This window comes from Podarcis pityusensis (assembly GCF_964106645.2).
Source record: "Podarcis pityusensis genome assembly, chromosome: 2".
Classification (NCBI taxonomy): Eukaryota; Metazoa; Chordata; class Lepidosauria; order Squamata; family Lacertidae; genus Podarcis; species Podarcis pityusensis.
The window spans coordinates 14,800,200-14,826,253 of record NC_138029.1 but is presented as its reverse complement, the minus strand read 5'-3'; the positions used below and the strand labels follow the sequence as shown (position 1 = coordinate 14,826,253).

Sequence of the window (26,054 nt, the reverse complement as noted above, 5' to 3'; positions counted from 1 at the left end):
ACGGCGGTCCTCCATTTTCATGGATTTGTCACAACAGAGCTAAATGGCCATAGCATTTCTTACCCAAGTAAACATATGGGTCTCTGTCTCTCTTTTTAAACACCCCCCCGGCCCATTTCCCCCTCTCTTTTACATCACCATTCTTATTTTGAGGGAGGGGGGGCTATCTGAATGCAACGATCAAGAGGAAGGCTGTGGGGGTGCGTGGAAGGTGAGACTATGTGGGAATGAGACCAGAAGTCCGCATGACGACTGCTGCTTGGAAAGTTTTTTTTCCCCTCCCTCTCCCCCCCCCCCCTCCGGGATTGCAGACTTCAAACAACTCCTCTTTCAGCAAGATGCAAACACGTCTGCGATGGAGGAAATTAAACGTCATAAAGAAAAGCCCAATTAGGGTTTAATGTCTCAACATTACGGTTTCCTCCAGAAAACAATGAAGTTCGCTCGGTAAGGAGAGGTGGAGAATGGGTGGGGGGAGGGGATAAGGGAAAGGAGGGTTTAGATTTTCTTGTCTTAATCGTATAATCTTTAAATAAAGGAGGAGGTGGGAGGGATGGGGTGGATAGATCAGAGCGCCTGAAATTAATAAGAGCGGAAATGAGGGGAGATCCTGCAAAGTCTTGAGCAGCCTGTCTACTGTGGAGGGCTGGATTATAGACATTCTCATATCACAGGTTGTCCGTCGGAGGTCCCAGAACGGGCCTAATTGCGCACAGGAGATCTGCCAGGGATTCGGAGGTTAAAGAGGGGAGTGGGTGGGTGGTCTTTACATAGATTGAACCGATAAGGTGATATCGCGACAAGGAAAAAGGGCTGGAGGGTGATGGAGGAGAGGGGAAGGGAAGGGAAAGGGAGGAAATTTAGAAAGAGAGAGAGAGAGAGAGAGAGAGAGAGAGAGAGAGGCGAAAGTGGGTGGCTAGTGGGTGAATAAAGAGGCTTTATTTATTTATTTATTTCCCACGCACCCCCCCAAAAGAAAGCGCCCCTCCCTCTCAGTGGCAAAGTTGTTCTTATTATGGTACGTAAAATATAAGTCTTCCTCTCGAAGGAAACATATGAAAAATGGCTGGAGTCCTTGTTTTGGCTGAGACGGAGGAGACGAGCAGGTTCGCTTCCTTACCACCGCAAGATGGTGGAGGGGAGCATGAGAATTAAATCTCGATCGAGGTCAACCCATAATTTTAGGCTATCCAAGTAGCCCCCCCCCCCACGCTTCCCATTTTCTTCTCGTATTGGCAGCGACGTGGGAGTGCGGTGGGGACGGTGGGGGCAAGGGAGGGAAAGCTGCAAACCAAACAAAAAAACCCCACGCCCTTGCAAGAGAGTAGATTTCCAAGGGACTCAATGGGACTTTGTTCCCAAATAATATCATAGCAAGATCATAACCGCAACGCCGGGGCCGCTATAAATTTCGCCTGGGTCTATGGCCCTCCTCCATAGTGGTAGCGGAGACAGTTGTTACTTAGCTGAGGCGGCAGTGCCGCAACGCCTCTGAACAAAAAACCCCCAAACCCAATCATTTATATTGTCTTGACACCCGGCGTTCGTGCGTGCTGTTTAGCAAGGATATTGTTGTGGGATGGGCGAGGAATATAACAACAATCCTTCTCCTAGTCCATTAGAGAAAATGAACAGATTTCCCAGTGACAGTTTCCAAAGCCGCTTAATCCATACAGGGTGCGCGCGCGCGCTTGTGTGGCTCTTCCTAGACTAATGCCAGATGTGCGTTTGCAGCGCTATCTGCAGTTCTTCCCCGTTTTGAACTTCCAGTCCTGTTTATTTGTTTGTTTTGGGATTTCTGCGTGGCGCAGAAGGCACGGGAGAGCTTTCTTTTCATTCGTTTGCCCTGCATGGCAGAGGAAATTGGGAAGCAAAACTCCACCTCAAAAAAAGACGACCTCTGTTTGTATTTTTTTAAAAAAATCAACACGGAATATACTTGTCCTTTCCTTTCAGTCCCACATTATCAATTAGAGTTGCTTTATTTTTGTTTTAAACAGCAGACTACTTGCAACGTTACCCACGATGCGAGTCACTATGAGGAGACATCCTTATGTGCACATCCTTGAAGTCAACGGGAACTCCGAGTTTAAAATATTTAGTATCGCGCTGCTAGCATTTAAAGGTATTTTAGGAACAAAGCCAAACAAATCTGCATCCTTTCCAGCGTGCAGTGGACGCACAATTTTGGATTTGGTCTCCCTACAGCCACCCCTCTCGCTTACTGAAATGGACAATGCGACCATGTGAGTTCCTAAACTCCTTACTGTAAAAAAAATATCCTTTTATATGCAGGCACAGAATAGCAGATTTGAAGAAGTCCCAAAGGGAGTATGTCTGATAAAGAAAGCAGAATGATGGAATGTGCGCGTGAGGGAGAGAATAGAAGCATCAAACAGCACTTCAGACAAGCTGGTTCTGAATACTAGTAGGATGAAGGCAATAACTAAAGCGATATAAAGTTACTAAGAAAACATATATTTTAAATTTCTGTTTCGTAAGTCACTCTGTATGTATATATGTATAAAGAGAGAGGGCGGGGGAGAGACGAGAGAGAGAGAGAAAGGAAGGAAGGAAGGAAGGAAGGAAGGAAGGAAGGAAGGGTCTGATATTTAATAAAAAGAGGGTTTATAAATGGGGAGGGGGACAGCCGTAATACAAGTAAATGGTCAAAGGCACGATCCAGTCAAAGACGGTCACTTTTAAATTAATTTCAGGGTGTGTGTGAATAAAGTATGTCCCTCAGTGACATTGGTGGGATTTAACTGTGGCCGGATCGTGACCACAATAACTATCCGACTTCATAAGTGGAATGGCATACAGAGAAATACAGCATCTGGGTTTTGTTCCGAGTAATTTTTTTTAACTAAGTACCTCATTTTAGAAATATAATTTGAGATTTCAAGAAGGGTTTCCAAGGGAATGCACAAGACTGAAAGTTAAACGCATTTTTGCACACTCCCCCTCCCCCCCCGCAACTTTATTGTTAAAGGACAGGATCTGGATCTTGACTGGATCATTTAGATCTTGTACTCCACTGAAAATAACTCATCTACCGCTAATTTCTAGAAACCATGAGACATAATAATTCACGAGATTTCAAAACAAAACAAAAAGCACATATAGAGTCATGCGTTTGTAGTTGCATTTCATGCGAATTTCCAACAATTGATGTCTGTAGATGCGCTTGTGGGCTATCAAGTTACTTTCAACTGTTCTCATATGCATATATTGAGGGACACATAGATTTCACGAGAGAGGGAGAGAGAGAGAGAGAGAGAGAGAGAGAGAGAGAGAGACTGCCTTGCGCACGCGCACACGTCCCCATGCAAACAAAGAGGCTGATATTTCATAGCATTGCCAAAAGGCGCTCTGAAGTAATGAGCATTCCTTATTGCTGGTTTCTATGTTTGCAGAATGTCACCACACAACTATCCCAGGCATTCTGTTTCATTTTATTCTGATAAATGTGGATACTGGGGTTGATTCCAGCACTACTGACTTACATCGGGGAGCGGGAGGGTAAGCTATTGAAGTTTCTTTCCCCCCTGTAAAAACGTTGAGATTTCACTTTGATCACGGTGTGTCTGATGGGAACAAGGCAGCCTGCTGGCTGAAATGAAAGAAATGTAGGTATCAAGGTAGACTAAAAAGCTAAAAAAACATCCAGCTCATACACACAACCAAAAGCAGAACGTTTCAAATCTCACTCACAGTGGCTGCTATATCTTCCTTCACACAATCTAATAAGAAGCTATCCCGTTACAATAAAGCTTATATCGTGCATACGGAGATATTTGCTAATAAAACTGAACTCTCACGTGAAACAAAAATTCCTTAGATGGGATTTGATGATCCACATCCCGAGAACCTCATCCAGACAATAAAGCATTTTTTAAAAAATCTATGCATGTCTATTCACTCTCTGCGTGTTGTAGAATTTTATTATTTAAAACGTTGGGTGCTTTTAAAACGTTTGTGTATTATGTTGGTCAATGGCCCACTTTCTTTTGAACACAATCCAGTGCAGCTATTCTTTTTGAAAGGAACCTGAAACACACCGAAAATTGGTTTCTTGGGTGAATTACTAGGTCCCCTTTCATTTGGAAAGGGGAATAAGCCATTGGCAAACTCCAATGAACTTGGCTTTGTAGCGTATATATTCCAAGTGTGTCTGGACTGGAAGGGTCGGCCAAATATGTTGGCGTAAGAGTTCCTTTTATTCGCTTCTAGCTTGCTAACTAGTGGAACTGACCTAACGATCCTTACATATATATTGATATGGCTGCAACACAATGCACGTTTTTCTTGGGAGTAAAGCCAAGCAACCCTCTGTAGACAATGGGCTTCAATCGAACTTGCTTGTGTGCCTAGGATCAGACCCTACTGAGCAATCACTGGACTTTATTATTCATTGCAATATGCCAAGTATCATTTGCAATCCTCCCAATTATGATGGTTTATATTACCCCAATAATGCGCAGAGGAGAATTCTGCGTGGGGCATCTAGTCAGGGCATCCCTCAGCGCAGCTATACTGCTCACTGTTGACTTTGCGTGTGGCTGGAAAGCATACCGCTTATCAGCTTTTATCTTTATTGGGTCCACATGATTTTGAACTTGCAACCCTGGCCTGTGGAAGATCTGAAACATTCTCCCCCTCCCCGCTTCCCCGCTTTGAATCGTTAGCAGCTTATGAAGTCGTCTTTAGTAGGCTGGCTTATATCCAATTAAATTTATCTTTGCCATTGGGGGACAATAATATTTTCCAAGAGCTTCCTACTTGTAGCTATTGTCTCTGGCCCCGGATTTCCTGAACACACAAGCAGTCGAGGATAATCTGCTTGCTGGCGAAGGTTTGTAGTACCCTTTGGCTTGATTTAAATACATCGGGGTATTTTATTTTTCCTTGGGAAGTAATTGCATTGCTGTTGCACGGGGAAAAAATCATTCCTAGGCTGTGATCCCAAACACATTGACTTGTAAGTCACTTGCATAGGATTCAGTGGGACTCAGTTGCTTCCAGTGAGCTGCATCGCTGAAGACTCACAGGTCACAATCCTAAAGCGTCAAAAGTTTGGGATTCTTTGGCCCATAGAAGGCATGCGAAAACGGCTGCTTGAAATGTTTGGGTGGCTTCCCATCCCCAAACCTCACAAAAGTAACCCTTCATCCCCTGTATAGAGAACCTATCTTATTGTAGGCCGTAGAAATACCTTAGGGGCGTCCGCTTCATTCTGAAATTCGGGGGAAATCCGCCAAGAAAAGGCCAAAAGGCAAGAGGTAAACAACATTTTCGTGACCCCATTTCTCCCTAGGAAAAGCTTTAGGGTTGGGTAGTACATGTGCCTATGACTGAGATGCTGGGAGATGGGAAAATAGAGATTTAGATTAGAATATCTACATTTATGCATATTCTAGAAGGTAGTCTTTGTGTCATAGTCTGCACATTTCTAAAAGAGAGACCCGTATGACGATCTCTGAATGAAAGCATTAATCGGTGTGGACCATGAAGTTAATCGAAAGTTGCACTGATTTACATATGTTAATTTATCTCCCAAACTGCTAAGAGGACGATGAAACTAGTTTATATGAGATCCAAGGCTGGTTTCGACCACACCTACAAATCTTTGCCGTCCATAGACTAGTTGGCAAATGTTTGTTAGTTATTCCCAAACCCGCTTTGGCCATCGTGTACCGTTCAGTCTTGATTCGCTTAATGTACACAAACAAACCCAGAGACCGGAGTCCTGACCACGATGGGAACATTTCTTTGGCCAAACCCGCCACAACTATAATCGGAGCTGGGTTCTTTCAAAGTTCATTTTACCCACAGAAAAGTACGTTTCCTAGAAAGTCTTGTCCACGTGGATACAATTTTCTGCCTAAATAATAATAACAATAACAAAATACTGGAATGTGTTTATAGTGTGATCTTGGTTCTGTCGGGCAAATGACCCGGCAACAGAAGAAGGGAATGTATTGCCTGATTAACACAGCAATGCCATGTTGAAGTACACTTGGCGAGCCACAAACAACCAGCGGGGTGAACATATACATATGTCTAATTACACCTAGGAAGCTCTGCCTGGCAATTGACACAATCCTGTTCTCTCTGCCTGCTCTGCTCTTTCTTATGAATCTTCATAGTGAGTCACACCATCACACAACTTGGGGAGACGCTGTCATAACGCACCTACTTCGAAAGGTTTTTTCCTTTTCTTACTTCTTCTCTCTCTCCCGTATATATTAAAGAGGGTTTTTAGACAACTAATTTTTTTTTAAAAAAAGTTTTAAAAAAGTATTTCTTGGCTGTGAATATGAAATCTATCAACGAGTAAAGCACTCAAAGAACTCTACGGTTTATGCTCAATGGGCTGTTGGGTTTTTTGTGTTGTTTTATATATATATATATTTAGTGGAGACCAAAAGGAATGTGAGACTTCCAGCCTTCATTCTTCTGTTTTATGGTAGTCAGGGAATTGACTTTGGTGGTTCAAATTCAAGTGCTGTGGCTCCACAGCTGTCTTTTCTGTGCTTCTTCGCAGGAAGCCGACAAATCCTATACTTTAAAGCGGGCTTTAAAAAACACAACGGCACTGGGGCTCGCTTGAGCTTATATCTACCTATTAAGAGCAATAAATTATTCGCACACCTAGAGGAGATATCCTGTGTGTTATACCCCACATGCTTTCAACAGCCACCCGCTTTAGACCCCTTCTGCTCGCCACCAATGCAGCCGGATGAGACACAGGAGAAATTTCTGCCCCACTAGGAAAAGTGGAAAGAAGGAATAAAGAAGAAGAGGTGGGGGGAATGGGCTGGGGCAACTCACTTTGCAAGAGATGTTACAGAACCATTCCCAAACAGCACCCAGCACTGCAAATTTATTCAGTTTCCCCACCCCACCTCGGGCAGGTTCAATAAATAGGGTTTGGTAAGAAGGAGTGCAGAAAAATAATGATCCCCGTAAACAATATTTTTATTAGTTTGTAGTTAGCATGAATATTGCTGCGTAAAAAGGGGTAGTTAAAGGCTCCCTGACACTTTAATTAAAAGTTTGTGTCTAAAGCAGCATCTAACTCATAAACGGCAGAGCGAAGGAGAAAGCCAAAACAGACCATCCCTGCAGATGCCTTGCACTACTCCTGTCCCCCCTCTCCCCCACACAACACACACCCATCTCTTCTTCCCCATGCGCAGAGGTGTGTATTTGGTGAGGAGGCTCAGAATGGTTTGGAACCTGGAGGCGCGTTTATCTGAACCCTCTGCGGGGGAGGCATCCTAGTCCAAAGACGCAGAACAGTCGAAAGTGAAGAACGTCGCCCGTAGGCGTATGAAATTAAAAGGACAGGTTGATCAGAGGGCTTCACGAGAAAGAGAGAGAGAGAGAGAGAGAGCCGCCATGTTTTCTTTAGGTTTTGTCTGTAGGATCACTTAATAAAGACTCTGGATTCGAAAGAAACTCACCCTATAAAATTCCCACTGTGGTTTTTAAGGCTTTGCTTCAGGCCCGAGTCACACACGACCTTTAAAGATTTTGATCTCCTGTCCGATATAGTCAGTTTCCTCCCCGTGACCAAAAATCATTTTTCGTTTCAGTCATTCTGTTCATTAATCTCATCCTCCCTTTTTGGTTTCAGCAGATGTCCCTTCCTTTCCTGGGGCGTCTTCGTCGCTGCAGACTGCTTAGGTATCTGTTCTACCTGCTGACTAAACTCTACCTGGTGGTTTTAAAAGTAAAAAGAGCCTCCCAAATTAAAATGAATTATGGGGCAAATGAGGTCATCGCAGAGCGTCTCCTTTTGTATCACAAGTTGCTAGATTTTTCTTCTTCTTGAGGATTTGTTCAAGGCTTACCCAAAGGAAAAGCTTCACAACCACAAAAACCATAACGTTAAAAAACAACAACCCCTCAGTTCCCACATATCCTTATATACCAGCCCGCCATGTTCCTGGACTTTGTTATTTGTTCCTGAGAGTTTAATTTACTGCAACACGAATTGACAGGATATCACTAGTAAAGTCATTTTGCCCTCCTGATGCTGTGTGAATTTTGTTATGAGGCTTTTAAACTGTCCAAAACTGGAGCCAGCGATGGAGATTAAGGCGGGAGGATTCTATGTAAACAAAGCAAAGTTGTTGGGTCCTACACACACGCACGCACACACACACACACACACACACACACTTCTTTGAAGAGAGCAAAGTGAATTAAAAACAGAAATAAAGGCAGAGATGAGAGCAAAAAGACAACAGAATATTGGAGATATTTTGCATCAGGTGGAAACTAAACATTTTTATTTATTTATTTGCAGATCAATTACAGGACCTTTTTTTAAAAAAATAAAAAACAAATGAAAAAGTTGTCAATTCAGACGCAAAATCTGTTTGACGAGCCTGTGTGATGTGTGCTCCAGATCATCTGAAAGACAGGAGAGTTTTAAGCACGCATCCTTTTGTTTGGGGGACTTTACTGGATATGCCAGCAGCCTCTATCAACTGTCAATATTCTCTAAACGCCTTTATAGCATGGCTTTCTGGATCATAACTGAAAGAAGACACTTTAGGTTAACAATTGTCTGAAAGTCAGTAGGAATGTTCTACAAGACACCTTTTACAAATATTCCTTCTTCCAGCTTTAAAAATCTGAGGGAATTGCGGGGGGGGGGCGGTGAGACCAAATACAAGGACAAATGACTTTAATAAGAATCCTTTTTTTTTTTCAGCGCACCCCCCTGCCTTTTCTTTCGCTGGCAGAATAAAGGTCGCAAGGCACCGTGAACATACATTGATTGACAATAAACAGCTGCATTAAATATTCAATATACCACTCTTACATAATAAATATTTAACCAAACGTTAAAGGGGGCTTTCGAATATTTATTAGTCCTATGTCCTGATGTATCCTCCCTAATTCCAATACTCTGAAGTCATTAAGCCCATGCCTCAGAGGGTTCAGGTTCGGGCTTAAATCCCTAGAAAAGTTTCAAAGTTTATTCGGCTCCTCGCATATTTGGGATATGCTGCTGGAGGTGTGCATTCTCTTTGGCAGATTAGGTGTCCTTATGCATACATGAGATCCATACATAGGCATCTAAGTAATTAATAAACGTGAGAAACTTGCCAGTTGCTCCCCTATATACCTATCTGTTCCAAAGATCCCACCCACACCCACTATATTGGGATGTGCCCCGGACTCCTGGAGCAATATCTTGAGAAATGTTTGAAAACTTACTGAAGAATCTTTATCCAGTCCCCTGGGCTTCTAACAGTTGAATCCACATTTTTAAGAAAAGAAAAGAAAAAAGACAGAGAAGAGAAGAAGAAAAAGGGAAATAAAAGAATATGTCTGATCATGCCTAAAATGTGACTTGCATGGAAAGAACCCCCTAAAAAAAAAAAGTAAGAGAGGAAAAATTACAGTTAACACATCCTTTAGACCCTCCCTCGCCTCCTCCACCCCTGAGCTACCCCCACCCAACCCCATATCTGAATCCTCCTGAACAACTGAAAGCAAAATCCAAATAGGAGAGAGAGAGAGAGAGAGAGAGAGAGAGAGAGAGAGAGAGAGAGAGAGAACTTCACCAGCCATCCCCTCGCTATCTGCTTTGAATGCTTACAAGGGGTGTGCCTGGAAGAAAATGAATACAAATCTGCGATTGATTTTCATAATGTTTCTGCGGTGTTTGAAAACCAATCGTTTGAACCTCTGAGATCTTACCTAAGTGAACCACTCCTACGCTTCTAAGTGCTCCAAACTGATATATGACAATATCTACTTTGGATCACGTGTCCTGGAGAGAGCGACTAAGACGGATAGCGCGTCATCTCGCCTTCCCAAATTTTTCCCCCTCTGCACATCGGATCCAAAACATCTATCTATAGGAGCAAGAAAAGGAGAAAGATGTTTAACTCAGTGAACCTAGGAAACTTCTGTTCCCAGTCGCGCAAAGAGCGGAGTGCTGACTTTGGAGAGCGAGCAGGTTGCGCTTCCAATCTCTACCTCCCCAGCTGCACCTATTACGTCCCAGAATTTTCAACTGTGTCATCTTTCTTGCCACAGGCCCCCTCTCGCCAAATCTCCTACCCTTATTCCACTAACCTCTCTCAAGTGCAGCCAGTGCGAGAGGTCTCCTACGGGCTAGACCCCTCGAATAAATGGCACCATAGAAGCAATTACGCCTCGTGTTATTCCGCGGAAGATCTGATGCACAGGGATTGCCTCCCGCCTTCCACCATGACCGAAATGCTAATGAAAAACGAAAGCGTGTACAGCCACCACCACCACCCCAGCTCCAACCACCCGGCGTCCACGGGCTTCTACTCCAGCATGAACAAAAACAGTGTCCTCCCGCAAGGCTTCGACCGGTTCTTCGAAAACGCCTACTGCTCCACCGAGAACCCGCCCGAGACCTGTTTGCAGAAGACCGAGAGCAAGCTGGAGACCGACTCCCAGCCCACAGCGCTGTCATCCCGCGGCGACCAAGGCGTAGACCCGGAAGACGAGGAAGAAAACACCAACCCGGGCTCTTCAGCTTCATCCTCCTCTGTCAACAAGGAAGGGAGCAAAACCAGCAACTCGAGTAGGTAGAGAAAGCAGTAAATGGAAAGGTTAAGGGACTAGCCCGCTGTTTTGTCGGTCAAATTTTATGTGGAGTTTTATAAGCATTCAAAGGATTTTATTATAACCTACAAAGCTCTTTCTTGCAACGAGAAGAATTTTTACGATGGGAAAGGCTCTTTGAGAAAAATGGAGATGTTAGGCGCAGACACAGTATCTCAGAGTCTGTGAAATTTTAAAAGCACACCATGGTGACAAATATTAACTTTGATCATGAACTTACATGAGCATTTTAAAAGGATTTGGTCCCGGGCTTCTGAGGGTAAAAGGCAATTGGGCAGAACACTGCTCTTGCTTCCTGTCCTCGCGAGGAGGCACTGAGAGATGCACGCGAGCGAGCGAGGGGGGGGGGGCGGGTGGTGTTATTTTTCCCCTTATTGAAAATGCATGCAGAAATTCAAATATATATCTATATTGCTATGAATGTGGGGAAAGGGAATGCAACGTTTTCATGTCCTCAGTGCATTCTGTGTTGTTGTTCTTGCTCTTGTTGTTGCTTTTCTTCCTGCAAATTGCATTGCTTAGGCGTAGTTCTTTGGGTGATTTCTTTTCAAATAGACAATGCTTATTTTGCTATTAAATGTGTTTAACACACACACACACACACACACATTTTAAGTATATTTTAATATACTCAGATGCCTTTAGATTTTCATATATAAGTGGGTTTATTTTCATTTTTAAAGCAACCTTAAATCGAAGCAACTGATCAAGTAAATGCATCATGGATGTTTATTTATTTTTTTCATTCATAGGTGAATGGAACGCTAAGTCCTGCATGAACTTACACACCCACCCACCCACCCACCCACACAGGCGCGCGCACACGTTGTATTTGCAATTCTGTTTGCTGCCTTGGGAAACACATTGCTTCCCTTCTTTTGACTGCTCAGATATGTTGCTTTGATTCTCTCTCTGTGTGTGTGTATGTGTGTGCTGAATGTATTTGGAGGGTGGCGTTCCCGATAATCAAAAACTTATGCAGAGCAGATTTCTGAGCCCTCATAGTTCTAACGTTGCTCCTGCTGACTCTGTAAGAAAGGCGGCAGATTTGCAGTTTGAACGCGTATGCTTCCCAGCTGCTTCGCCGGCTTCCTTCCCCCCAGCAGTTATTGTTGATTATTGCACTCAGGAATCCCTTTGGAAAAGCCCCCCAAAACAGGGGGAAATGATCATGGGCTGGAAACAGGAAAGGCTGTCTTCATGGCTGTGTTGTGGTACACATGTCTGTTAGGATGTTACACATGTCTGTTAGGATGTGCTTCCAGATGGGTGTGCGTGTGAGAGAGAAGCTATGCATTTGAGCTCTTGGTGATGGGGGGGGGTTATTGGGGCTCTGTTGTGTCATTTGCTTAGTTATTTTCACTCCCTCCTGGTTATATTTTTCTCCCTCCCTCCCCCCTAAAGGTGCCCCCCGCACAAGAAAGAAGCGATGTCCCTATTCGAAATTCCAAATCAGAGAGCTAGAGAGAGAATTTTTCTTCAATGTCTACATAAACAAAGAAAAAAGGCTGCAGCTGTCCAGAATGTTGAATCTCACTGATCGACAAGTTAAAATTTGGTTTCAGAACAGAAGGATGAAAGAAAAAAAACTAAGCAGAGACCGCCTGCAGTATTTCTCTGGAAATCCCTTATTGTGAACCTCTTTTGTATATTATATATACATATCTATATATATATATAAATAAAAAAATAAAAAATACATCCTCTGCTCGTTGAAGTATTCTGTGTATGAAGAAGGGAAGTTGCAAGCACGGTTTGACTGTGGAGTCTTCAAGCAACCCTCAGAGTTTTCAACCTTCTCCGTCCTTCCTTATATTTGTATGTTTGGGACCTGGTTCAGGGTTTATACACTTTTCCCGATTACCTAAACGTTGAAAGGACTTGAATACTGTATGAACTTTTAATTTAACGTTTAGTCTTGAAGAAATGGAATTATTTTTATCATCGGTGTTTTGTTTTGTTTTGTTCAGTTCATCTTCATCATCATCATCATCATCATCATCTATGTTCGATGGAGGAAACTACAGTGCTGTGTTCACGACAGTATGCACCTACTTCTCCTTATTTTGATATGCAAGTTGATGATGCATCTACGCAAAAGCACCTCCCAAAGACTCCCTGTCTTCGGTTGGGAGGAGGGCTTTGTCTGAGTGTGCGTGCAGATGTGTGTGTGTATCTACCCACACGTGTTCATCCGTGCACACGCACTCCACTCCATCAGGGTTCCACTGCTGTACATGCCAAGGACTGTTGTTCATTGAAATCTAATTTAAATAACCTGTCCAAGAATTGGTATCACTATAAGGATGTGATTTCCATTGATTCCCTCATGTATCTTTTATATATTCATATTCTATGCAGTCCCAGGTTTGATTTTTTTCTTTCTTTCTTTCTTCCCCTCTTTGCATCTGGAGAGAGGGTAGGGGTGGGGGATGGGCGGGGGGGGAGGAATGGGGAATGGACTACAATAAATTCGCAATAACTGTCTCTTAAATGGTATGTAAATGCTTTTTTCCCTTTCTTTCCTGGACGTGGGAGACCAAACTGCAGCAGCAAGAACAAGAACAACAGTAACAACCACAATTATAAATAAATCTTTGTGTATGTAAAGAAGTGAATCCCGGGAAACTCTGTGAAATTCTGTGGCAAATAAAGACATTTCAAGCTGTTCTACATTATGATTTTATTTGACCATTTTATTAGTATTTCCCTCTTAAAAGACTCATTGCGGTCAACGTGGCATGGACTTTCCTATGGCCAAATGGTTAAATTGTGTGTGTGTGTACCTACGCATGCATACACACACACACACACACACACACACACACATATATACGCACACATACGTATGCGATATGATATAGCCAAATTAATATGAACCTTCTGCGTTTAACTAGACATTTGTTGTGGAGTTCATTGTTTTCATCATTGCATTCAAATTTATAGGAATTTCTTGGCCCAATAATACAGCCCTGTGCTTGGCTCCAGATGTCTTTGTCTGTTTTCCCAATGTAGTTAATCTTTTTATTTCTTTTCCCTTTTCCCCCACCCCACCCTGGAAGAGAAATATATTGCAATATGCTGAAATTGGTGCTTAATGAGCAATATTGCAACGTGCTTTTTCCCTTTTTCTTTTTAAAAAGCACAACTAATGTGCTGTCTGCTAATGAGCGCATCTCTGATTGCAAACACAAAAGAAGCGGAAATTTTCGTAATGTCAAGGATAAAGTACCTCCCCCTCCCCTTTTGCCTCTTGCAATGCACAAATGCAAAGTCAAGTACTTAATTCCTTCTCTTAAACAAAAACAAGTTCAACTCACAGACATAGGGACAGAAGCGCAATTTTACGTTTACAACTCCTCCCTCCGTTAAATAAATGTAATTTTCTTCACAGTGATAAGGGAATGCGCAGGAAGACGCTTTCACTAGTTGAATGTATTTTTAAAATTTTGTGTGGTGGTGGAGAATATAACAATTCTGAATGGTCAGTCTGTCTCCTACTCTAAATCTACCAATTGATTTTTGACGAATCCTCGTGTTACTCACATTTGGTGTCTGAAGGTGTCTCTAGCTTAAAGGGCAAGCTGTAACAAAATTATATTCTCCTTCACAGGCAATGTGAATTCCTCACGGGTTGCTTCTAAATGCAACCATTTGCAACGCAAATACTTTGATGTTGCCTTTTCGGTTTGATTTGTCAGCGATGGGGAAACCCACAAAAATGTGCTTCGTTTGCAAGAAAAGAGGCAGAGAGAAAAGAAACTTTAGCTTCCTTGATAGATCCATCTTCCAGTTCGCCATGATGCTATCTGAAAGGGTTATGTTAACAGGAATGTTTCTCATTAGAAGAGATGAGGGGGAAAGATTATGTGTAATAATAGGGGTATGTGCGTGTTTGTATATAAACAGACATACAGACATATACATACACGGGATGGAAACTGCTTTATTTTTGCATTTATCTGTTTTTTCTCCCTTCTTCCTCCTGGTGCGTGTGTGTGCTGGTGCGGTTGTTCCCTGAAGAGTCTGGCGAATACGGATGTAGGGCCTATAACCTCCCTCTTCCTTGGATTAGACACTCAAGGTCTACTGTAAATATGTCCTTGTCATGGGCGATTCTTTGGTTTGTGGTGCCCAGAGCACAGAAGGGTGTGGGAAATGCATTGGAACCCAAGGTGGACCAAAGAAGGTCCGAAACAGCCCTTAGGAGAAAAGTGGAGCCAAAAACCACCCCACTCACACGCGGGGAATACAGAGGAAACAAAATGGCGCATCTTTCTGATGGGGGAGAAAGGCGCCCGCCTCTCTTTAATGGGCGACTTCTAAACTTTTCCAAGGTTAGGGAGAAACTTAAAACGTAGGTGCAATAAGGTGCACATCGCCAGGTCAGAAAGTCCAGTCAATACCCCGTGACTGCGGCCGTTGTCTGGACAAAGGGGGCGACTAGTCTAGACATTGTAATAAAGACTGCAGCACTAAACAGCTTAATTTTTCCTTAATTACCACCGTCTGGCCATAGAAAAAGACTTCCGCAGTAAATAGTAAACAAATAAGGGTGTCTTTGCTTAGCTTTCTTCCAGTCCCCCCCCTTGCGCGCGCGCACACACACACACACACACACACGCTCTGACTCCTAACTTTCCCCCTCTCCTCTCCTCTCCGCCCCCCCATCCCACCTCCTTTTCCACGTCTTTGGCTGGGGCTGCGACACAATGAAACTGGAGGCCTAGTTCAAAGTTTTCTCGAGCTAAAATGGAATGCCAGTTGTAAAATCCAAGTTTATAGACCATGTGGGACTTTACAAGGGTATTAAGCAGCAGTGCGAGGTAGGGATAACCCGTTAATGTTCTTCGGGGTTTTTCCTTTTTCTTTTGGAAGGGGACTATTTAGCTAGGGGAGTGAGGGGGTACCATTTAGGAGCAGGGGTGTAATTTTTTTAGCCTTCTGCCTCCTTTCCCTCCCCAAAGTCGAGGCATCTAGCGGCAATATAGCCTAATAGCCAACTGCACTTTATACGCTAGCGTTATGTTGGTTGCATTGTGTTTTGGGGGGGGGGGGGGAGAGAGACGAAGACCACAAGAACAACAACAAAAAATGTGAATATATGATGTCTTTGAACTTCAATGGAGTCAAGTCCATCACCTTTAACCCTTTTGTAATAAACCGGAATCAGAAAGGCCTTCAGATTCTTTTTTCGTTTTTTTTAAATGTTCCCGCCTACTGAGTTAAGAGTCCAGCAGTAGGCGGCGATACGTGGGTGTGGGTGTGGGTTTGTGGGTGTGGGACACACACACACACACACACACACACACGACACCCATTTGAATATATATGGACCCACACATTACAAATACCGATTTCGAACCAAGCCTGGTGTTTATGGTACTTAATATTTAACTCGGTTGCTCAGCGATTTAATATTGCTAGAATATTAGAATTCTCTCTCTCTCCCCCCCCCCTCACAAACACACACACCAGCACACATTCAAGCTTTATTATTGTTATAAACCTTTTGATATCTTAACGCATGGAAAGTTTTTATAACTTTGTTTGGCATAAAAGTTTTACAAGTGCCCCTCTCCTTTCTCCCTCTCTCTCTCCCCTCCTTCTTTTCCTCCTCCCTCTAAATTCCTAGCACGCATTTGGGGCTTTGCATAAGACAACTTTATTTCTCGCTCGGAAGGTCCATCAGGATAAGGTCCTCTCCCTCATAGGCTGGGGATCTCGGTGTAAAGCCACGTTAATGGCACACAGGCTAATTGCGAAGGACCTCTCGGTGTGACGTGCAAACACACAGCTAAGCGAACCTGTTTCCTGTCCCCCTGCCTGGAATCCCTCCTTAACGTATTGGAAGCTGCTAGGAGGTGACATTGTTGGGAGATATAGCTCAGAGTGAGGAAGGTGAGGGGCGAGTTTTTTAATTGGGTTCTGGGCAGGACTTATTCTGTTTTTAAATGTTAATTGGAGTGCAAGAAATAAGTCCTCCCGTTTTGTTATTGTTGCTGTTTGTTGTTTGTTTGCGAAGTGCAAGCTGCCCCCCCCCCCACAACCATCAGTGGGCACTAGAGCTGGGGGAGATGGAGATGTGTGCGCGTCCGGGTGTATTTCTGCGTGTGCCTGGCGTGGTTTGTGCAGGCTACAGCTTGTATGTTGAACATGGCAGTTCACGGGCATGCAGACCCACGCACCTCTCGGCAAGTGGTCCCAGCAGCCCAGAGAACACTCCTCCTCCTCTGAGTTCTGGAGTTGAGAAACATAAACTTGACTGTGCAGCCTGCTCGCCGGTGGCATCATGTAAATAAAGCAACCCTGTTAAGCAACCCAGCAAAAGAGCCGCCGGACCAATCGCCCTGGGCAAAGCTTTCCACCACCACTGGAGGTCCGCAAAGAGTTTGGACTTTTGGGCTCGGAAACTTGGCCTCAATGGACCCTGGAGAAGCCTGTCGAGGAGAGAAAGGGGGCAGTGGCTTTGGCAAGTGGACTTGAAGCTCCTATCGCCTTGAGCCGGTCTTCTTCGCCTGGTTGTGGATTCGGGGAGGGGGGTGACTTTCGCCGCTCTGCTTGCAAGTAACTTCTGCAGGAGGCACCTCCGAGCCCCCGACGAAGAGAACCAGCCATGCCTGCGTGCCTGTAAATAAAATGCCCCCGCGATCCCCCATTTTGCTAGGGCGAGAGACTCTTGTGGGTCGTTAAGAGCAACCTCCCTCCCCTCCTCTCCAAAAGCATAATTGAATGTACGATTAATTTTGTCTCCTGCCTTTCTTTGTACATCTGATGGGCACAAAATTGGATAAAGGGGAGGTGGGCTATGATAAGGCCTATTTTTTCCTCTTTTTAATATGGATTTGTGTACGAATGCAGTGGGGAAAGGCATTGATAGCAATACAGCAAAAATAGCCCCCCCACATCCTTCCTTACTTTCAATCCCCCCATTTAGATAATCCTCATATGAATCTGAAGTTTACTTTGAGAGCAAAATTGATCAGGCTTTCACATTATATCATGCACCATCATTCTTGCTATATATTTTTCACAAAAACCACCCTTAAAATGGCGTCTCATTAAGGCCTCGTTTATACTCTTTTAATAAAGTTGCGAACTATACGGATGTTCAACATATGTTAGACCCAAGCAGGTCTCTCTGCTTTTGATAACCACCGAATTACAACATGAAACCACAAGAATGTGGCTTGCAGCCTCGGAAGACTTTCGAATCTCTGCTGCAGCGAATGAAAATTGATCACGCTGTTGATAGGAGCCGTACCAAAAAAAATGTATATGTATGTTTATTCTGGCGAAAAATAAAATAATAAAATGAACAATCAATGTTGTTTATGGACTGAAAGCAGAACAAAAAAAGATGCTTCTCTATGTGGTTAAAATTAAGTCGACAACATTTTAAAAGAGCCGATCTAAGCAATACATGTACAGACCCATCTGCAGCCATTCTTTTCAAACGTTTTTAATGTAAACCTTATGTCTCGGTTCAAACGATTGCTAAAATAATTGGATACCCTTGTGCCGATCGAGTTTTTTTTCACAGAAATTGCACCTTAAAAAATGAGCAGCGGCTGCGGCTGATATCAACATTACAACTAAGGATATGGTAGTGTGGGCGCTTGCATATATAACTAAACTCCCTGAAGCACTTATCGCTTCCTATTGAAAACACCTATACTGAATTGTTAACTAATTGAATGAAATAGCATCCACACGTCGTGCCACAGATCTTTGGAACATAGCGACGCAGGATACAGACTTTAGGTGGACTTATAGCCGAGGTTTTATTTGAACCGACGGCTTCTCGCTTTGGAGAAAGGATTCCAACACCTGTATCACTATTAATAAATTTTAACAGCCGAGGGCAAAACTAGGGAAAGAATACATATTTCGAAATAATCGGGAAATGTGTTTTTGCACATCTTATGCGATAGCCTGCCCGGTTATATACTGCCATTGGAGGAAAGGCAGTTTCTGAGGTCTTTTGTCGTTAGTTTGTCTTTGGGTTGTTTTAAAAACAGGTAATTAACTAATTCTGTGTATCCTAAAATTCTCATTCCGCGCGTTTTTCTTTTTTCTTCCCCACTAAGAATATAACATTGTTCTCTTCCCTGGGAAAAACACTATTTCTTTCATTCGTATTTTTAAATTTTTCTTAGAAAAAGAGGTAGCAGCGGTGTAAATGAGCACGTATTTTTGAAAACCATTGAACCACACTTTAACCCAGTAATGGAACTAAGTCAGAAAATCCTTCGAAAATACCAGGCATAGTACGATGGTTTCTCTCCTAATAAACGCAGCTTCGAATGATATGACCCCCTTCAGCCTTCTCTGCTTCTTTGTCAACTTATCAAGCTAATTGTACGAAGTAGTTTGCAATAATAAAGTATTCATAAGCCAGATAGGTATAAAGATAGTTATCCCCTCATCTATCAGGACCAGATCCCCACACCCCAAATTCAAAGCTTTTTTCACATCACCCTTCAAGCTGAAATTGGAACGATATCAGGAAAAATCAGATATCGTAGGCAATATATTCACATTATTGCTTCTCTTCTCAGTGTGTGATTTTAGTTAAGAAGAGCCTGACGGATAAGGCCAGCGGCCCAGCGACTTTGATGTTCCCAATGCAATCTTTAATATTGCTTAAACTCCTTTTTTTTTTTTTTTTTTGCATTCTGTGTGCATTGGGGGTATGTGTAACTGTATACGCACACACGTAGAAAGAGAGAGGGAGAGAGATAGGAGCAGCAACTTGAATACTGTCACTGGTGTGTGTGAACACCACGAAGTAACTCTGGACAACTTTGGTCTCCACCATGCAAAACAAAGAAAGGTGGCCAACCTCAGGCCGGTCTTTTGGTGACTGAAGATTCTATGTTGGAGGTAGAAATAACTTGAGCACTTTTCAATACCACCTCAAGGAACATAATATCATTCCATAATTCTTTGACTTAAGTTACTCCGAAAGAAGGAAGCAGTATAAGAGGGATTGTAAAGTTTGATAGATTTCTGGTGGTGATAGTTTACAGTTTCTAAGCCAACATCTAAAGGCGTGGGTTTTATTTTTGCATCACTGTTATTGTACTCTAGTGTACTTTGCCATAAATCAGAATTATTTCCTCCACAACACGGGGCATAATACCAGGCAGGGGGGGAAAATACAAATTTAAGGTAATCATTAAAGTGTTGCCACCAAATACTTCCTAGAAGCGAAAATGAATGCTCGCTATAAAAATGTTAAGGGGGGGAAGTTGGTTAAAAAATACAATGGACGTAAGAGACACTTTCCACGCATAACTCACGGTTAAATAATTAGAAGGAAAAGGGAACAGGTAAAATATTATGTGCAAGTTTGAGATGTGCTTTTACGTGAATTATTGGACACGTGCATCTTTTTTCTTCCTTGCTTGCTTTTTTTGGGGAGAAAAATTCTTTAGATTTTTATGGGAAATGTGGTGCTCTGGCAGCGCGCCGGTGTGCGCGCCTGTTTGTGTTTCCCACCCACCCCATAACCCCTCGCAGCCGCGTGCCCTCCGTCTCCAGCCCAGAGCAAAGCTCTAGGAAAGCAAAGGGAGACGGGTTTCAAGGCTCCTCTCCCCCTCTTTTGGGTCAACTGAACTGTCTGCCTTTGGCATTCACAGAGAGAGCAATCAGACACCAAAGACAATAGCAGGACCGTCTGCAGTTTGCCTCATATGTCCAGACACTGGGAAGAAAGGAAGGAAGAAATCCCCTAATTATTTTTTTTAACTCCTCTTTGACTTTTTTAAAAAACACTTCCTGGCTTTTACTCCCGCGAAATCATACCGAAGTAGCCACAAAGCAAGAGAATAAGACACTGCCGAACCCCACTCTACATGTGAGCCAACTTAAAGTCTACATATGTATAATTTTCCCCACCCACCCCAATCTTTCTTACCCTCTTCCCCCCTCCATTCCTTTTTTTTAATAAGGGGCATTGCATGTTTCATTTCCACCCTGATTTCCAAAGGAGTGTAAAAACCCAGAGCAGGCTGTTATAGGTCTTTATTCCACACACAGGCTTTCTCCTTTTTAAGTTTTAATAGCATTTGTTGGTATTTATTTTCTGCAATTAGACTAAAGCATTTTTCCCAACGGGGGTTCTACTTAGGCTGATGGATTTTATTTCTCTTCCCATTAATGACCCATGTTTATCATACTTCTAATTATTTTTAACTTTAAACAATATTCGGTCTCCTGGAGACATTCCCCAGCATTCCTTCAGCGCCAGATCCGCCAGATATCAAAAGACCTAGAATGATGTCAGGAAATATGTATTTCGCTGTTTGTGATGAAACGGGTTCTCCTCCACGTCCCTCCATCTACTATGACCATCTCTCGCTCCTTCTCTCTGGCTGTTGTTTTATTTTGGGTAAGACTTTGACCGTCAAAGCCCACAAGAGACGCCTGGAATTAAATAACTCTATGGCTTTACATTTTAAAAAATGACTTCCGAGACACCTACGCTCCTTAAAATACATATGTATGAATATGTCAATAATCCTCAGTGAAAACAATGATAGTCAAAACCACCAGTATATACACACATGTATATATATATATATGTTTGTGTGTGTGTATACACACCCACCCACCCACAACATTTTATTTTATCTTCATCATCTTCACACATTTAAAACGCCCTCTATCTTGTCTTCAGAGATATGGGTACAACATCTCATCCACTGAAAATTCCTTGGCGGTGTGTGAATCTGTGAAGAGGATAAAAATCAAATTATTTGACAGGTTTCACCACAGTGCGGTTTGTAAATTCCTCTTCCTGCTTCCTAGTATGCGTGTGTGTGAGAGAGAAAGGGGGAATATAACACACAGCAAGAATGCACAGCAGTAAATAAGGATATAAAAGACTTGGAAACACATTTTCATTTTCACTCACAGGGAAGGAAACGGGGTCAAATGCTGGTCTCTCTCCCCCCGCCACAAAATGCACATATGAAGACGTGTAGGGCTTCAGAGCCTAAAAATATTGAGTCAGCCACATGATCTGCAAAAAAATAAAGAAGGGAAGGGTGGGGGAGGGGTGGGTGGGGGTGGAGGGAGAGAACGGGAAAAAAGCCATATAATGCCAAACTGCATTGGTCTTTAATTTCATCACCTATAAATGAGGAAGTATTGGTTCCCATGCTAAAGTTTTATTCTTTGCTTATAAATATTATGTGGAATTTTCGTTGGATATCATAAAACTGAACGATTTCTATCAAACTGTTTTAAAAAGACCTATGCAGATAACACAAATAGAGGCTATAAAGTCTCAAATAGCTTTCCAGAGGAAGCAAACGGCGTTTAAAGTGCAGGGAAAAAAGCTCTTAGCGTGGCTGTATTTCGGGGTGGAGGTGGATTGTGGGGCGGTCGGGGGTGGGGGTGGGGGGTGGTTGAGACAAATAGAATGATGCGGTTTAAGACTTCCTTGGCCTAAGATATTAAAACTTCTCACCCTTGAAGATGTGGAGGGGGCTGGTTTTGAAGGTGGGGGCCAGCAGGCTGCAAGCCCTTCCGAAGCAACAGCCGAGTGGAATTGTAAAACAGTTGTTGTAGAAAACATTGTCGTCAAGGTCTGATGGCTTTGGGCAGCCAGCACTGCATTTAAAACAATAACACCAAAATATACATTACTGAAATTGGTCAAGTTCCTCAATTCTCTCCACATAACCCCACAGCCTACCAAACTTTCTGGCTCAATTTTCCTCACCGTTTTCCTCTTCTATTTGAAAAGCCTTCCCTCCCACTCCTTGAGAATGACTATGAACTCTTTAAAAGGTTTCAGATCCGTCGTAATGATCTTGAGATTCCAGCCGTTTAGCTAATTCTGTTCCCAGCTGCCATTATAAGTATTGGTAGTATTAATATTCTCATGGTCTAGTACTATTCTTCTCTTTTTCATGGATTTAGCCACAAAGTGTCAGATTCCTTTAAAAAACACACACACACACACACACAACCACCCAAAACTATAGACATCATTGTCAAAGCGGGATTCTAACAGTGTAGTCAATTTGATATACACTAAATAATAATTTGGCTTAATTGCTAGCCTGTTTAGAAAACGTCTAATAAAGGAAACAGCACAATGAAAGCACCTCGTTCAACATATCTTTATATCTGTAATACCAGTTATTATTCTGAGATCGTTAAGTTAAAAGAGAGGGAGAAAGCGAGAAGGAGAAGGGAGACAGGATCATAAAGACTGAACGAGACTGGAGTAGGGAAATTAAGAAGAAATAAACACACATAGATATTTGCTTGGAGTTTAATCAATGAAAATAAGGTCAAGTAAAACACCGTGTTTGATCGGACAACCTTTCTGCTGAATAAAGCACCCCTAAAATACCCAATATTTTAAAATTTCATTCTATTTAATTGTCGTAATTTCCTGAAGAGGCGTGGGGAATGTCCAGACTTATACCCTAAGAGTAGAGGATACTTCTGTGCTATCTCCCATTGATATATTTATTTTGATGCAATTTTGGGAAGTTTATTAACAAACCTGTGCAGAGCTTCTGCGTCAATGAAAGCAGGAATGATGAAAGTTTGCGGGTTTGGGGGTTGTTAGAAAGGAGAAGAACGTTTCATTCAGTATTTGCAGGGGAAATATTTTTACAAAAGTACTCCAGAGAGAAACCAACGGAGAGAACAATTTTATAACAGACTAGGAAGAACGATTCGCATGAAACAAAATCTAAAATGTCGCCATTTCAGTTATTAAGCTGGTTCCTCACGCAAGAAACACCTGAACTTAATATAAAGTGACCCTAACGACACTGCTTCAGATTTCTCAAGGTGCTTTGACCTACATCTTTAGGGAATTGCATTCAATATAGCGAGGTTTGTTTGCTTGTTTTCCAAATCAAAATGAATCTACCAAAGTAGTTCTGAAACAAGAAAAAAAAAATGTCTGAAGGAACAGTTTTCATGCATTTCAAGTTTAGCTACTGGGGTGGGGAGCGGGGGAAGAAAGAGGGAGAGAACGAAAAAGAAAGAGAAATTCGATATAAGGAGAAGGGATGGCGGGGGAGTTCTTTTGGGGTTTGGGGTTGATTAATTATTTGCCCACAAGAAATTAGACTTATCTTAAGGGGTTAGGCGAGAAAAAAAGAAAGGGTAAGAATGAAAGAAAAGAGTGGGAGATGAAGGTGGATTTTTTGCTGACCTTTTAATTTGAATTTGACTTTGCTTCTATTTACGCGTTCGCTTCCTTTATTTCCCCCCCCACTCTGCTGTAGACACGCGTTCGTTCATTGGTAAACAAACTGGAGGAAAAGGGGGTCTCTCTCCTTTGTTCAACGTGAAGGTCCTGGGTTCTCTACCCTTCAGAAACTGATAGATGTCGCTGTTGCTCCACGCTGGTTTTCTCCTCTCTCAACAACTTGACCCCGGTGACGTCACCGGCGTCTGAATCATCAAGGCCATTTTCAATCCTCATTGGCCTGACAGTCACGTGGTTGGGACCAATGCGTGGATAATTATGGTGCTGATATTTTTCCCTAAAAAAAAGATGTCAGCCCCTGGCTGTAGTATTCCTCTTTAAAATCCCTCTCTGAAAATGTCATGTCCCAACAATGTGACTTCTAACTCGTTTTTGATGGACTCGTTAGCCGGTACCTGCAGAGGGGAGAATTATTCCTCTAACCAAGGAATGTATATGCAATCTGGGAACGACTTCAACTGTGGAATGATGAGGAACTGTGGAATTATCCCGTCTCTTTCCAAAAGAGACGAGGTGAATAACGCCAGCCTGTCTCTCAACACCTATCCATCTTACCTTTCTCAGCTAGACACCTGGTGTGACCCCAAAAATACTTACCGAATCGAACAACCTGTTGCGAGACAACTCCCCTCCTGCTCTTTCCCAACCAATGTCAAGGAAGAAAATGCTTGCTGTATGTACAATGCTGACAAAAGAGCAAAAAACGCCACTGAGGCGACCCTCTACCCCAATCAGATGCCTGAACCTTGCCTAAATGACCATGAAGTCCCCGTGCCCAGCTACTACCGAGCCAGCCAAGGTTACTCCTCCATGGAAAAGGCGTCAAACTGCAGCAACCCAAGCGAGTTTGAGGCAAGTTTTGAACCCAGGGCGAGCCTCAGCCAAAGGAGTGAGCATCTTGAACAACCACCACAACCACCACCACCTCCTCCACCACCACCACCTCCACCACCACCACCTCAGCAACCACAGCAGCAGCAACCGCCACCACTGTCCCAACCAGGAGCTAAAGTCAGCTTCCCTGACAACGCAAAGTCTGATAACCCTCAGAACACGTCCGCCAACGAAATTAAAACAGAAAAAAGTCTCCCCGCTGCCAAAATCAGTTCGTCGGAAACTGAGAAGGACATGAATAAATGCACAGACACCAGCACTGACAATTCTGACAACGAAGCAAAAGGTAAGGGGATTCTTCTGCACCTTAGGCAACAGACTTTAAAATTACAATATTTATCGTGAAAGTTGTTAGTTCTATTATTATTATTATTATTATTATTATTAAGAAAGCAATGACCCTGGCATTGTGGTTCATTAGATGCATTAACTTTTCTCTCTGCCCTTTTAAATGCAGTCGTTTCTAAACAGCTTACGCTTTCTGCTCACTTCCCTAAATAAGAGTAGTATAATAATAATAATAATAATAATAATAATAACAACAACAACAGTCGAAATAAACGGAGTTTATTTATGAAGCATTTAAATGAGTGCAAATGCAAAAAAGCATTAGAAGTCCATGTTGCTGTGTGTGTGTTTGTGTGTGTGTTTTCTTCCTTCCTTTGGAGAGGATTGTGTTTTTTGGGGGTGGTACGTACTCAGGGTGAAGTTGCGAGCAACGTCGTGGTTTTTATATTTGCTAAGTTGCTAAGTCTGTGGCAGGGAGGTTATGAAATAATCTTAGTATGGACGAATGCCTTTTTGGGCTTGCAGGAAAATTCTACCAAGGCTATTTCCGCTAGAAATGTGTATGTGTTTTCCCCTCCTTTTCTTTTCTTCCTGGTTGATGCTTCTGGTTCTCTCATCGTTTTTCTTTCCTCTTTCCCCCTGGGTAACAATTTGCTATCTCTTTCTCTTTACTTGCGAAGTCTGGGTTGCTTGTTAAAGGTGCGGCGGGGGTGGGTGGGGGGAGGGAGAGAGAGAGATGGGCAGTAGAGATGGTTTGCCAAACACTTCAGAGTGGACTTGATTGTTGAGTTTCATTATCATTGCTGCATTCCTCATTGATAACCGCGGTTCCCGGCATCTAGAGTCTTGTTTGTACAGAAAACAGCTTCCCCACCTCATCCCCAGCGTTTACGTGCGTGGAGCATCTGTTTCAAGTTTAGGTATTCTAGGAAAAAGAGCCTTCCAGTTATGATGAGGTGTGTTACATTGGTGGTGGTTTGTGCGTTTAAAATAAACA

At 42.8% G+C, this 26,054-nt stretch overlaps 2 protein-coding genes and 1 long non-coding RNA gene across 5 annotated transcripts in view; 2 read left to right on the top strand and 1 right to left on the bottom strand.

Annotated features, from left to right (window-relative positions):
- The first annotated feature begins 33 nt into the window (after nt 1-33).
- HOXC11 (homeobox C11) lies at nt 34-13,019 on the top strand. Of its 2 annotated transcripts, none has more exons than XM_080994993.1 (4): nt 34-447; nt 2,001-2,125; nt 8,729-10,585; nt 12,031-13,019. In XM_080994993.1, the coding sequence occupies exons 3-4, from the start codon at nt 9,907-9,909 to the stop codon at nt 12,261-12,263; spliced, it is 912 nt and encodes a 303-aa protein (XP_080851119.1). In that variant the 5' UTR covers nt 34-447; nt 2,001-2,125; nt 8,729-9,906; the 3' UTR covers nt 12,264-13,019. The 2 variants fall into 2 exon arrangements, with proteins under 2 accessions (XP_080851119.1, XP_080851118.1); XM_080994992.1 differs by having other exon boundaries at nt 2,001-2,246.
- A 7,629-nt stretch (nt 13,020-20,648) lies between these two features.
- The window catches only part of LOC308471180, a 22,336-nt gene continuing 16,930 nt past the window's right edge, over nt 20,649-26,054 (bottom strand). The window contains exons 1-4 of one of the 2 annotated variants that reach the window (XR_013982757.1): nt 23,819-24,113; nt 22,106-22,248; nt 21,548-21,655; nt 20,649-21,362 (exon numbers count right to left, since the gene is read on the bottom strand). This is a non-coding gene — a long non-coding RNA (uncharacterized lncRNA). Of the gene's footprint in view, nt 21,363-21,547; nt 21,656-22,105; nt 22,249-23,818; nt 24,114-26,054 lie in introns of those variants that run through there. The other variant, XR_013982756.1, reaches the window with a different exon arrangement.
- HOXC10 (homeobox C10) overlaps nt 24,109-26,054 on the top strand; it is a 5,280-nt gene continuing 3,334 nt past the window's right edge. Inside the window, exon 1 of the mRNA XM_080994856.1 lies at nt 24,109-25,055. Coding sequence (XP_080850982.1) covers nt 24,212-25,055 — 844 coding nt within the window. The 5' untranslated portion in view covers nt 24,109-24,211. The remainder of the gene's footprint in view (nt 25,056-26,054) is intronic.

Bases quoted from the DNA above. Each gene is read 5' to 3' on its own strand.
- HOXC11 (XM_080994993.1), top strand. From the start codon at position 9,907: ATGTTTAACTCAGTGAACCTAGGAAACTTCTGTTCCCAGTCGCGCAAA. The intron at 10,586-12,030 runs GTAGGTAGAGAA...TCCCCCCTAAAG, and splicing joins GAGCAAAACCAGCAACTCGA to GTGCCCCCCGCACAAGAAAG.